This window comes from Gavia stellata, chromosome 7, assembly GCF_030936135.1.
Source record: "Gavia stellata isolate bGavSte3 chromosome 7, bGavSte3.hap2, whole genome shotgun sequence".
NCBI classification, from domain to species: Eukaryota; Metazoa; Chordata; class Aves; order Gaviiformes; family Gaviidae; genus Gavia; species Gavia stellata.
The window spans coordinates 26,780,232-26,794,496 of NC_082600.1; the positions used below are offsets into that span (position 1 = coordinate 26,780,232).

The 14,265-nt window shown below is 48.3% G+C and overlaps 1 protein-coding gene across 1 annotated transcript in view; it reads right to left on the bottom strand.

The window, feature by feature from the left end:
- Window positions 1-997: 997 nt before the first annotated feature.
- The window catches only part of FLVCR2 (FLVCR choline and putative heme transporter 2), a 42,635-nt gene continuing 29,367 nt past the window's right edge, over window positions 998-14,265 (bottom strand). Inside the window, exons 6-11 of the mRNA XM_059819801.1 lie at window positions 13,527-13,637; window positions 12,782-12,887; window positions 12,197-12,308; window positions 11,713-11,768; window positions 9,309-9,406; window positions 998-1,066 (exon numbers count right to left, since the gene is read on the bottom strand). Of these exons, the coding sequence (XP_059675784.1) occupies window positions 1,060-1,066; window positions 9,309-9,406; window positions 11,713-11,768; window positions 12,197-12,308; window positions 12,782-12,887; window positions 13,527-13,637 (490 nt within the window). The 3' untranslated portion in view covers window positions 998-1,059. The remainder of the gene's footprint in view (window positions 1,067-9,308; window positions 9,407-11,712; window positions 11,769-12,196; window positions 12,309-12,781; window positions 12,888-13,526; window positions 13,638-14,265) is intronic.

The following is a 14,265-nucleotide window of genomic DNA, read 5'->3' on the forward strand; positions in this document are numbered from 1 at the left end:
TCTTCTCCTCTATTATAAAGTGGGAAGTTTCCACACCGGAGCAAATCTGGATTCCCATCATACTCAAACCCTTTTCTGTGGCTGTGAAGAGCAACACAGCCGTAGCTGGTTATCTCAATATAACACTTCACAAAAGTTATTATGTAGTGTTGAAACATGCAAAAGGCACTTTATCATTAAGGAGGAAGACAGAGTCCTCAGCCCAGGGAGCTTGTGCTTTGACTCACTCCTGTTGCTAGTGTAGTGATGAGCTGGGCTTAGGCTGTAGCTTCAACATAAGATGCAGAACCAGTCATTGCCTCCAGGTAGGAGGCAGCATATTGGTATTTCTGAATTACTCCTAATGTATAGGAACATCAGGGCAACCTCAGTGAATTCTGAGCAGAGGTTTATCCACAGACTAAGAGTGCTTCATCTGGGACAGCCACATAATAAAACCAGGGCCAGCAGCAGCAGATGCACTGCTTTGCACTTGCTGGTGATGTGCTGAGGCCTCTACCATCACCTGCGCAACACAGAGCATCACTGGCACTGAGGTAGAGCAATCCCTCTTCTTGAGAGCCAGCTGAAAGCTCTTCCAGGGCTGCTCACAGAGTAAGCGTGATCCAGCTTCTGCATTTCATGTCACAGCTTGCCTGTGAGAGGAGACACAGCCATGTGCAGGGTGCCACCCTCGTGTGCTCAGGGCTAGCCTGGAACTATGGCTTTTCTCAGCATGTGAGTTTTTTTCTTTTCCAAGCATACATGGTGGGATGAGGGGGAAGCAGTGGGTTTTCCCAACTTTTCCTCCCAAGCAGCGAAGTCTCCAAAGCAGCAAGATGCAAAGGTATAACTGAAGAGAGCAATTCCCTTCTTGTTTTGTTCTTTCACACTCTCCACAAGCAGTTCACTGGGCTGCTGTCCTGAGGCCACCCCCCCTGCCATGGTGCACATGTAACAGGAGGTCGGTGTAGGTAGCAAAGATGGGAATGAGGGGGGCTGCATCTCCCAGCTCTGCCACCCCTCCATTTCACAGCTTTGATTCCTCAAGGACTATGGGATCAGTGCAGGCTTCTGGCATCACTTTCTGCGAGTCAGACAGAGAAAAACAATATGGTTAGGATCCTGGGTGGCCAGAGCCAGGCTTCAGAGAGACCAGCTGGCCAGAGGCCGGTTAATTCTCAGCTCCCTGCTAGTGTGCAGAAATCCCCAAAGAAGAATCACCATCCTCAGAGAGTGCACCTGGTTCCCTCTTCCTTCTCCAGACCCTTCTTCTGCCCAGACAAGGGGCACTGGAGCAGCGGGGCAGAGCAAGGGCCCTGCTTCGCTTAAGCTACTTGCTGTAGTCCTCAGACCACAGTTAATTCACAGAAGCTGTACAGGCCCAGGTATCAGCCCCACAGCCAGCTCCCTGAAGACATTTCACTGTGACACAAGGTCAGCTTCGAAGTGGTGAAGCTGCAGGGCCAGTTCCATGGGCGAGGGAAGGAACTGGGAACTCCCCTTTCATGCCTCAAATTCATTACTCATATCTTAAAGAGCCATAAGAAATAAGAGGCAAACAGACACAAGGCTTTTTTCTGCATAAATCCTATAGAAGAATTAGTCTGATTACTTTGAACCCTCCTACAATTTCTTCCCTTAAGATGGAGGGAGCTGTACAGTCATTTCCCACAGGAAAAGCAAGGACAACTGTGACCGCTGCCTAGTTACCACCCTATCCTGGGCTGCATGAAACAGACAAACTTTCACAATTCCGGTTCAGCCTTTCTGGGTGGGAGCTTGATGAGCTCCTCTGCTGAGCCTTTCTGGGGTGTGTTAGGATTAGACCCAAGACTTCTCCTTCTCCCAGGGGATTTCAGATACCCGTCTTCAAGTTCTGACTCTGCTTACAGTGAGACACCCCAGCTGTCACCAATTCAGAAGACAGCATGCAGACTTGTAAGTGTAAATGTGGAATCTCCCACAGCCTGGGCTCTGAGTTAACTCACTGTGGAGCAAGACTGACATCTGAGGCAGGAGTCAGAGGTGCACAAGAAAGAGGTTCACATTCCCAGTGCAGTTCAAGAGAAGTCCAGGCAGCATGGAAGCAAGAGATACAAAACAGTTTCCTTTTGAGTAGCCTCTTACACAAACTGCAGGTGAAAAGGCTTTATAGAGGTCAGCAGCAATATCCCAAAGAAGAGTGAGATCAGGAAAGCTTCAAAGAGATGCCAAGAAGCAAAAGCTGGGAAGTGCAAAGAGGGAACTCCTACCAGCAGGAGGGGTAGGGGGGGTGCATGAAGTAGTGCCAGAGGTAGGGAGTAAGGGGAAAGCTCCATTTAGGCTTGGGAAACCCCACCAGAATGCATCATGGAAGCACTCTGGCAACTCTGAACAGGCTCCCCAAGCACCTCCGGGGTCTGAACACCACTCACCTGCTGTGGAGCTACAGGAAGAGAGGTTTAGGAGACCAGCCAGCCTGCAGGGCTCCACCGCCTTGGGAAAGGAAGGCTGCTCTCACAGCTGGGAGTCACAGTACTGGAAAAGGGCGTGCAGACGGCCTGCCCATGGCTTTGGGATAGGAGGAGAAGGCTGCTTGCCACACAGTAAGCACGGAAAGGGAGCAGGGAAGTTTGGGAAGCAGGGGATGGGGTACCCACCATTTGTGCCTACTATGCAAAATTCCAGCAGGTTTTTTTTTTTTATTGGCAGTATTTCACTGGAGAGTAAGCATGCTACAGCTTGCAAGGGACACCAGTAAGCTACTGAGGGTGGATGCTTGCCCTAATGCCTTAAGCCAGCCTCTAAGTCACACTGGCCTTGGGAGGAAAAAGCAACATGCTTTTGGGTATTCCACTGAGATCCATCAGATGCATCTTTGCACCCAGGCAAACATACAACCAGCGAAAAAAGGTACTTGGCCCTAATCAAGTCCTGACTTATCCAGGACATGGTTTGAGGACACAGCAGAACTTCAGTCATGTTTCAAACAAATCCCTTGCTGTGGCTGTACACCTAGAGCAGGTCACTAACCATCCAAAATCATCCACTCATCAGTGCTCAGCCCTGCTGGTAGCATAACACTCCAGACAAAAGTTTTTAATGTTATTACAATTCAAAAACCAGGACAAAACCTGAAACCACTGTACTCCCTACTCTCTGCTATCAAGAACAGGTTCTTCACACACACACGCACACACAAAAATTCAATTTATCTACCACTATATAAGACCAGCACAAAGTAGTCTCAAGTGCCCTGAACACATTAATCAAATTTGCAAGTTTCAAAGAGGCCTAGCAAAGCCCAGTTTGAACAAAAACACAGTCCTGCCATTTTGGAATCCTGTACTCTATGAGATAGCTGCTTTCTTAAAAACCCATACAAGCTCAAAAGTATTTCCAAAGAAATGTTGCCTAAGACTTTTCTTGAACAATTTGTTCCTGAGTCAAACCACGGAAAATCAGCAAATATGCTTATTTCCTAATGCAAACAAACAAACAACTCGGGGAGATTTGCATGGATGCTGGAAACCAGGAGCAGATGAGCACAGGCTGTACACAGCATATACGTTGAGTATAACGTGTATGCTGAATCAACTGATACTACTATGAAACCTTAATGCACAATGTTGGAATGGCTTCAGATGCACTTACAACAAAGGCAGCCCACAAAGAGACTCATTATCTTGTAAAACGGGAGTTTGATCCAAGTGTCTTGAGATACAGAAAGCTAACCCTGCTGGTGCTCTGGGAACTGAGGCAGACAAAAGTGGGAGGATTGTTGGAACCACACTACAGCTTTATTAATAAAGGAAAAGGTGTCCACAATGCCATTAGGTCAATTTAGTTCCCCCTACAAGTTCTATTAATTGCAACATCTCTAAGTATAACCGTAAGCAGATAAGGGCACCGATAGAAGACAAGCTGCTTGTGAACACAAGGCAGGTCCTGCAGGAAGAAGGGAAAACATCCTGCAGTGTGGACACCGTGGCCAAAAGCTCTGACAGGTGGCTGCTGAAAGGCTGTGATTCCTGGGCAGAGAGTCAAGGCTGATAAATGCTGACTCTTGCCACTGAAGCTATGGCTTTATACATTGCTATTCTCCCTGCAAAGTCAACAGCCAGGCAGATTCTAGGCTTTCCATTTCATCACCAGAAGCCACTACTAGGTGAAAATGGAAGATATTTTTCTGTGAGAATGAGCATGTGGGTTTTTCCCTTGTGTGTTCCTTAATACACTGAGAAATCGGGCTGTTCCACAGTCCTATTCTGTACCAAAGCCACTCAAGAGCTGAACATTCAGCTAAAGGTTTTGACAGTTTTCCATCAGATCATTTCTATTTCTTCACCAGGAAGAATCACACCTTGTTTGGCCAATACTCTGGATGATGGGTTCCCAGAGAAAACAATAAGCAGCTGCCTACCTCCACCGTGGGACTGCACCTCCATTGGGTCAAGACAGGGGAAGACCTACTGTCATCAAAAGGGCTACACAGCCAATGGTATCATGTTTCAGTGGGAAGTATGAGGCCTGTACAGCTCCACAGCTCTGCATCCTCTGGAAGCTCACATCTGACTTTAGTCAGTCTTCTCCTTGCAACAGCCATAGAATCGTTTAGGTTGGAAAAGACCTTTAAGATCATCAAGTCCAACCGTTAATCTAACCCTGCCAAGTCCACCACTAAACCATGTCCCTAAGCACCACATCTACACATCTTTTAAATACCTCCAGGGGTGGTGACTCAATCACTTCCCTGGGCAGCCCATTCCAATATCTGACAACCCTTTCGGTGAAGAAATTTTTCCTCATATCCTCTCTAAAACTCCCCTGGCACAACCTGAGGCCATTTTCTCTCATCCCATTGCTTGTTACTTGGGAAAAGAGACCAACACCCATCTTGCTACCACCTCCATTCAGGTAGTTGTAGAGGGTGATAAGGTCTCCTTGCAGCATACTTTTCTCCAGGCTAAAACAACCCCAGTTCCCTCAGCCGCTCCTCATAAGGACTGTGCTCTAGACCCTTCACCAGCTTGATGGCCCTTCTCTGCTCATGCTCCAGAACCTCAGTGTCCTTCTTGTAGTGAAGGGCCCAAAACTGAACACAGTATTCGAGGTGCAGCCTCACCAGGGCCAAGTACAGGGGGACAATCACTTCCCTGCTCCTGCTGGCCACACTGTTTCTGATATAGGCCAGGATGCCATTGCCCTTCTTGGCCACCTGGGCACACTGCTGGCTCATATTCAGCCAGCTGTCGACCAACACCCTCAGTTCCTTTTCCACCAGGCAGCTTTCCAGCTACTCGTCCCCAAGCCTGTAGCATTGCATGGGGTTGTTGTGACCCAAGTGCAGGACCCGGCACTTGGCCTTGTTGAACCTCATACAATTGGCCTGGGCCCATCGATCCAGCCTGTCCAGATCCCTCTGCAGAGCCTTCCTACCCTCGAGCAGATCAACACTCCCGCCCAACTTGGTGTCGTCTGCAAACTTACTGAGGGAGCACTCAATGCCCTCATCCAGATTATTGATAAAGATATTAAACAGAACTGGACCCAATACTGAGCCCTGTGGAACACCACTTGTGACCAGCCACCAAACTGGATTTAACCCCATTCACCACAACTCTTTGGGTCCGGCCATCCAGCCAGTTTTTCACCCAGTGAAGAGTGCACCCGTCCAAAGCCATGAGCAGCCAGTTTCTCCAGGAGAATGCTGTGGGAAACAGTATCAAAGACCTTACTAAAGTCTAGGTAGACAACATCCACAGCCTTTCTCTCATCCACTAAGTGGGTCAGCTTGTCACAGAAAGAGATCAGGTTAGTCAAGCAGGACCTGCCTTTCATAAACCCATGTTGACTGGGCCTGATCACCTGGTTGGTCTCTACATGCCGCATGATGGCACTGAAGATGATCTGCTCCATAATATGCCCCAGCACCAAGGTCAGACTGACAGGCCTGTAGTTCCCCAGATCCTCCTTCCGGCCCTTCTTGTAGATGGGCATCACATTTGCTAACCTCCAGACAACTGGGACCTCCCCAGTTAGCCAGGACTGCTGGTAGGTGATGGAAAGTGGGTTGGTGAGCACTTCTGCCAGCTCCCTCGGTACCCTTGGGTGGATCCCATCCGGTCCCATAGACTTGTGGGTGTCTAAGTGGTGTAGCAGGTCGTTAACCATTTCCCCTTGGATTGTGGGGGCTTCATTCTGCTCCCCATCCCTGTTTTCCAGCTCAGGGGTCTGGGTGCCCAGAGAACAACTGGTCTTACTGTTAAAGACTGAGGCAAAGAAGGAATTAAGTACCTCAGCCTTTTCCTCATTCTTTGTCACTATGTTTCCCCCTGTGTGCAATAAAGGATGGAGATTCTCCTTAGTCCTCCTTTTGTTATGTTATAGAAACATTTTTATTGCCTTTTACAGCAGAGGCTAGATTAAGTTCTAGCTGGGCTTTGGCCCTTCTAATTTTCTCCCTGCATAACCTCATGACATCCTTGTAGTCTTCCTGAGCTGCCTGCCCCTTCTTCCAAAGGCCATAAACTCTCCTTTTTTTTCCTGAGTTCCAGTCAAAGCTCTCTGTTCAGCCAGGCCGGTCTTCTTCCCCACCAGCTCGTCTTTCGGCACATGGAGACTGCCTGCTCCTGTACCTTTGAGATTTCCTTCTTGAAGAGTGTCCAGCCTTCTTGGACTCCTTTGCCTTTCAGGACTGCCTCCCAAGGGACTCTGTCAACCAGTCTCCTAAACAGGCCAAAGTCTGTCATCCGGAAGCCCAAGGTGACAGTTCTGCTGACCCCCCTCCTTACTTCTCCAAGAATCAAAAACTCTATCATTTCACAATCACTGTGCCCAAGACGGCCTCCAACCATCACATCACCCACAAGTCCTTCTCTGTTCACAAACAACAGGTCCAGCAGGGCAGCTTCCCTAGTTGGCTCACTCACCAGCTGTGTTAGGAAGTTATCTTCCACACACTCCAGGAACCTCCTAGACTGTTTTCTCTCTGCTGTATTGTATTTCCAGCAGACATCTGGTAAGTTGAAGTCCCCCACGAGAACAAGGGCTAGCGTTTGTGAGACTTCTCCCAGCTGCGTATAGAATATTTCGTATGCCTCTTCATCCCGGTTGGGTGGTCTATAATGACTCCCACCATGACATCTGCCTTGTTGATCATCCCCCTGATTCTTACCCATAAACACTCAACCCTATCGTCACCATCATTAAGCTCTAGACAGTCAAAACACTCCCTAACACACAGGGCTACCCCACTGCCTCTCCTTCCTTGCCTCTCCCTTCTGAAGAGTTTATAGTCATCCCATTGCAGCACTCCAGTTGTGCGACTCATCCCAACGTGTTTCCATGATGGCAACAATATCATAGTTTTCCTGCTGCACAATGGCTTCCAGCTCCTCCTGTTTGTCGCCCATGCCGCGAGCGTTGGTGTAGAAGCACTTCAGTTGGGTTATTGATCCTGCCACCTTTATGGGGAGAGAAGCCCTAATTCCTATGTGACCATTCTCAGGTACTTCAGTGGTTTCTAACACATCAACAACCCTTGTGTCTTTGCTGCCACATGGATCTCCATCCCCTACCTCCACTGAGACAGCAGACCAAAGGACCTCACTAGCACACCATCCCTCAAACATTGGCATGCTGCCCCCAGGCTTATCTCTAGCAAGCCTGGTTTTACCTGTTTCCCCCTTCAAATCTAGTTTAGAGCTCTTTCAGTAAGCCCTGCTAACTCCTATGCAAAGATCCTTTTTCTCCTTTGAGACAGGTGTACCCTGTCTGTTGCCAGCAGGCCTGGTGTCATGTAAACCGAGCCATGATCAAAAAACCCAAAATTCTGCCAGTGACACCACGCTTGGAGCCAGCTATTGATCTAGCTCTTCCTGTGTCTTCCCTCATCATGCCCTGCAACTGCAAGGATAGAGGAGAACACTACTTGTGCTCCTGATTCCTTAACCAGTTGTCCTAAGGCCCTGAAGTCTCTCTTGAGTGCCCTTGGAATTCTTGTTGCAACTTCATCGCTGCCTACCTGAAAAATCAATAATGGATAATAATCTGAGGGCCGTACCAGGGTAGGAAGCTTTCTCTTCACATCTTTAACCTGGGCCCCAGTGAGGCAGCAGACTTCCCTAAGAAGTGGGTCCAGTCTGCATATTGGGTCTTCTGCTCCTTTCAGAAGGGAGTCTCTTATGACAATGACCCATCTTTTTTTCTTTACGATGTAAGCCGTTTTGATACAGGGCATATACAGAAACATGCCTGAGCCTTGCAGTGTCTATTTTGCAACTGGGATGTCAGTGGTAACACTGGCAATTGTACCAAGGTAGGTGTGCTAACAAAGGCAATGACATAAACTTCAGCCATCAAAAAAGTACCTGTATACCCCAAGCAGGCTTGCCCAGCTCATGCAGCTACAGCTTTTCAACTGCTTGGTCCCAAATCAAGACCACATGTGTACCCTGCTAAAAATGCCACAGAATGCAGCATGGAAACAGCTTCAGAAGCACTCAGCCTGGAGACAAATCTTTCCCTGCCCATAGGACTCTTCCTTGTGCTTGCATCAAAACATGGCAGCTTCACATTCCCTGTAGCACACGCTCTAGTCTTAGCAGGATTAAGGCTGTTTTTCCCAACAGACTCACTCTGCTTTTGCCTGTTAGTCCCGTAGGCTGTAGCACTAAGTGATGCACACACTCGATGAACACCTTGAAAAGCAAAGGGTAGTGTGGTTAATTTGGCAGATCAGCCAGTCAGTGCAAAGCAGAGGACAGTGAGTAATAAAGCATTACATCCCGAGCAACAGCTGAGAAAATGCCAAGTGCCATTGAGATTCACAGATCAGCAGGCATAGAGCTGTACAATTTTCAGGCATTCTTATACCAAAAGGCACCAATCCAATGACTCTGTTATTGCTAGATGTTTTTAAACTTCCTTCTTGAAATTGGCCATGCACCCTGGTTGTGATCAAAGCGAACTCTTCTACAGGACTCCTGGTATCACTTCCAACCAAGAATCTGGACTGTAAAAGTAATGCCAGAGAAGAGTCTCCAAATGCCTGCACCTCCTCTCCCCAGTAACTTACTGACAATTCAGTTCTCCATCTGCTCCAGCACCAGGCTTTGCCTTGCTGGACCTAGTTGAATACCTATGGCCCTATCTAATGTGAGTCTGGTGGGATCTCCACTCTTTTCTTGAAAGCTGTCCTGTATTTCCTCTCAGGTAGGTACCCAAGAAGGCCAGAAAGATTCTCAGTACTCTACAGCCATTGCTATCACCCCAGAAGTGCCATTGGCTTGGTGCCTGTGCCACCCATAGGTGTTCAGAGAAGCAGATTAGTGCGATTCTCCTACCTTTGTGTATGAGCTAGTGAGCAGGAATGGGAATTGATGGGGTTAGGGTTACAAGCTACAGTCCCATAATCCGTGATCTGATTGCTGCCTTGGAGTCTCTGTAACAACAGCCACAAGTCACCATCCCAGAAAAGATGGAGGCAAGTAGGGAGGGAAATGAAAGGGGGAAAAATAAAAAAAAGAGGAACAGGCAAAGGAAGAAACCAGTAAAATCACCCAAGCATGTGTAAGGCAGCTATGCCGTGTAGAAAAGCTCCAGTACCTGACTTCGTCAGAGCTCTCCACAAAGGCAGCACAAAATGCCCAAACCCAGCTGACTGCTCCCTTGACTGAGGCATCCATGTTAGCGCAGAACACCAGGCTCAGCCCACCTTCAGTTGGTCAAGCACCTGGGGTTGTTTATTAAGCTTGAGAAGTACCCAGGTGAGCTCAGCCATGTGTAGGCCACATTTGGTGGTGTGATGGGATGTCCGTCATGACTTCCTCAGAGCGTGACTCTTCAGGGGGAAGGAGCTGCCAGTGAAGTTTTTGACTGACTTGAGACCAGTTACCTCACACACATCCCTCTGGTTCTTACTCCAGTCAGTTCTGGAGGCTTTTAGGGTTATAGAAATGACACCTGTACCACCTTTGCTCTGGTCTCAACACCCCCCTCCCTCCAGCAGCAAGCTCTTACAACTGTATTTATACAAAAAGATTTATACTTAAAATGGCTTGAGCAAAAGTGTACATTCCATCTGGTGAGAGAAGTGTCTGAGAAAGGGAAAGGACCTTGCTACTACTGGGCATCATGTTCGCTGCCCAAGGACCTTGACATTTCCTGGGCCTTCCACATACATGTTATGAATTAACTCACAGTGCCACCAGCACCTCTCATTACAATCCTGCTTCCTCAGGACTTGTGGAGGATGGTTTGGCCTTACAATTCATCTTCTGCCTTTGACTTCAGCACTGTTAAATCGAGGGATACAAGCAGTTTGGTATATATCAAAACAGACTGGTCTTTACCCCAGCTCAGCTTAGCTAAGTGTGTTCCAGTTAACCCCATTCACACCAGGACTCTGGGAGAGCAGTTGTCTTCTAGCTTGGTCCCATAGACCATGATGCTCACCACTGCTAAAATCAGCCAAAGTTGTAAGCCTCAGAGCAGGAAAAAAAGCAGGAATTCTTTTTAAGTTATGACAATGGGGGGGACTCCTTTACCCAAACTAGATAAATTGTATAGCCTTTTTCCCCTCCATCTAGTCTAGAATTATATGTGCAAGAACTACTCAAGGCAGCATCAATTCCCTTTACTTATCCTACCCTCTGCATTTGTGCTCAGATAATTCAGTAAAAATAAAAATAAAATAAAAAAGCATATATTTTGTAATTGAAAATCCACCTTCCTGAGCAGCTGGTCGGAGCAGAGCTGCTTCTTGGACCTTCTGGTCTCTCTCCAGATCAGACTGGTTAGATTATCTGGAGGAAGGCAGCACTGTCTTCTGAAAAGAGCTGACTCGAGCCAGCAGAGAGCTGAGCTTATGCACTTTGCTAGTCATGGTCGCTGATGGCTTCATGAACGTTGAGTGGACGTCTCTGCTAACGTCCTAGAAGAGGAGCCCAGAGCAATAAGGAAAAGAGCCTCAAACAACCACCAGTCCCCTCCCTTTCCCTACAGGGACAGTTTCTAAGAGTATCCACTGTAATTAGTTCACCAGAGGCCCTCTCCCGCATGCAAACAGCTGCATTTACTGCACAGCACACCACAGGGACATCATACCCCGAGCTCTGGTGTGCACATATGAACCAGCAGCCTTGTCTGCAGCACTGCACAAAGTGTGGGGAGTCAGGCTGCCCAAGCCCTCATTTGGGCTTTGCCACCTAGCTTCCTCCAGTCCCATACACTGAACCCCATTTCGCAGCTGGGGACAGGGAATAAGAGGAATAACCTGCCTTCCTAGGGGCCTGGAATAATAGTTACCCAGCTCTAAACAAGGGCAAAGCACTGAAGGGCTCAGTGCATTGTCAGGGGAGATAAGCAAGCACCGTGCTGCCCTACATCTGTCCCTAGCTGATACGATAATGTGTGAAGCCCTGCAGACTCCCGGAGGACCAGAGCCTACAAATTCTGCATAACATTAACAGTAAGTAAACAGAGGCCCCAGTGGCTGGCAGAGCTGGGGTTACAGCCACCTGTCTGAAAATGCCAACAAGGAGCTTCCCCACAGGCTGAGCAAGAAGCCATGGGATAAGAGAAGAGAATTGCAGCTGCAGTCATAACTCAAAGGGCCAACCCCATTCCTAGAAAGGACAGAGGTTGGGCATTGTCCTGAGCTAATAGCAGGGGCACAGCAGGGATTGAAGGCGGGGGGGGGGTGGGGGGGGTGGGGGGTGGGGGTGGGATGGCGGGTGGGTTACTCACTGTCTGTTCATTATCCAAATTGGCCTGCTGTCTTCGGAGATCAGCCTTAATGAATGCTGGGACAGAGGGAGGAAGAGAGATGTGAAGGCAGTTAAGTCACTATGCAGAGCCCAAATCAATTTCCCCAGGTCTCAAAGGGGTAGCAGAGGCCCCAGAGGAGACAGGAACATGTTATGGTGAGCAAGGGAAACCACTCTCCTGGATGAGGCAGAGAGCACTTCTGAAACAGGCAAGATAGAGACTCCTTATTGCAGGATGTAGAAGGTGCATCTTTGAGACCCCAGCCGGTAGCCAGGGCAAGAAGCCTTAGACCTTCTTTGTAACACACATCAGATGCTTAAAGAAGCACAGCAGCATTGCTATGGGACTGCTGTGTGGGTCCTGCCCTTTCTTGCCTGCACCACTACACACAGAAGCCCTTCAATTCATACGCCAAGCCCAAGGGGAAGAGTCACAGCAGAGGAACACTGAAAAATTTAATTACCTGTCATAACAGTCCCCAGGAACAGGAAGGAACAAAGAAAGAGGTTTCCTGCCTTCGTCCCAAAGCGATCCATGATTTGCCCTTGGCTGATGGTGAAGGCAATACCAAAAATCTACAAAAAAAAGCCGTGTCAAGCTGTACTGTTACTCTAAAGCAGCCCAAACAGCTTCCCATCTTTACTGAAGTATCAGAGCATACAGGCCAGCCAAGCTGTTGGCCTAGTGAGGCCAAAATTTGGTTATAAACACATCCAGAGGCACCTCCTTGCAGCTAATGGGAAGACAGGTGACCCTTAAGGCTTGAATCCCATCTGTCACTGAAGAAGAGCCAGGTTCTAGGCTGTTAGGAGCAATGTTGGAAAAGGCAAGGATGACTGTCATCCTGATGGATTTTCCTAAGCAGAAACAGAATGGGTGCCACTAGAGAAATGCCATAAGGAACATCATTCAAAACCCAGGCCCTGGGGTGCTTAGCTGTGCAGTACATTACAATAATCATGGACAAGAAATAGGAGTCAAGTCTGGGAATTACAATTTAATATCTCTGCCTATAAAGAGGCAAACAAAGGGAAAACAGCATACCTACCTGTGCTGAGACATTAAGAAGCCCTGATGATGTTCCTTCTGATTCTGGGTATGTCAACTCTGCAGCGAACTCAAAACCCAGGGGAAGGTATCCTGTCATGAAAAACCTGTATAGAAACACACAGAAAGGAAGACTCAACAACTGCCAGAAGGGAGACTAAAGAGGCGCCAGGTAGCCCATGTCCCTTTTAGGGTGCTTCACTGACTGCACAGGATGTTTCCTCTAGCATTGTCTCAGCCCAGGGAGCTGTCTGACTCCCTCACCATGGCACAGGTCTTTTTCCTACCCAGAAATAACTTTGCCCACAGCCTCATGCACAGAGCCAGGCCAGCAGGGAGCTGCCTGTTGCTACAAGAACAAGGCATTAAAAGTAGCATCTCCCACAAGTAACTCTAAGGGGCATCATCCCCAGCACAGTCAAACAGCCACCCAGGCCCACATGCTTTTCATTCCTGCGCATTGGTCATCTATGGGGCTGTGGTACCACTCGCTTCCCAAATGCTTTCACTTGATTACCTGGAACATTTAAGGCAGCTGCAGCTGAGCAGGGCCATGCTAATGTCCCTGACTCTAATGAAACACATAGGAAAGAAATGGAAAGAGCAGATTATTTTGTCCTTAAACCACGCAGAAATCACACACAGGTTATGGCTCTCCCCAATCCCTCCTGCACCATGAGCTCTGCATCCCTGCTCATCCCCTAGCAGCTCACATGTAGAGGAAAGCAGCCTGCACATGAACTTACCCAAGCATGCCTGCAGTCACAAAGACTACCCAGAGGTGGCCTAGGCTCAGAGTGAAGGTGTAGGCTATCATTCCCACCAGAGACATGATATAGACGACTAGTGTTGTCTGTCTGCAAGGAAAAGCAGAGTCAGGGTTTTATTTAATCCAGTCCTCCTATTCTTTTTGCCCACAGATCTTGATATAGTTTGCAGCACGTGGTTAAAAAAAAAAAGTTGCACAGCTCTCTGACACCCTTACCTCAGACAGAGGAACTGGACGGACAGAGAGCACAGAAGGGCCTGCACACACAGCAGGGCAGCAGGAGGAGCAAGAACAGAATGTAGGAGTTTTCACATCCCTACCTCATGACAAGGGGCTTTGCTCCCTGTGGGGTTGGGGCCTCACACCTATGAGGCACCTATGAGGCAGCCAAGAAGCTCAGATCCTACCATGGGCTGACAGGTCCCTGGTCATGTACTGTACATGCCTCTTGAGAGGAAGAACAAGAGCCAAATGAAGAGGTCATTACTCTTTCTTGGGCACCCTCTGTACTATAACCAGTCAGACACACTTACTTATAAGCAGAAGCCAAGGGGATTGAGCACTCCCAAACAGGAAAGCAAAGGGAAGAGGTGACAACACTGCTACAGTGCTATGGACCTATATTTTTCAGTGCTATCCAAAATACCTTTCATTACTGCTCCTTTCTGTGTTTAAACTGCTCTACTTGGAGAGGTGATGTGCAAGCCAGGTTGCCC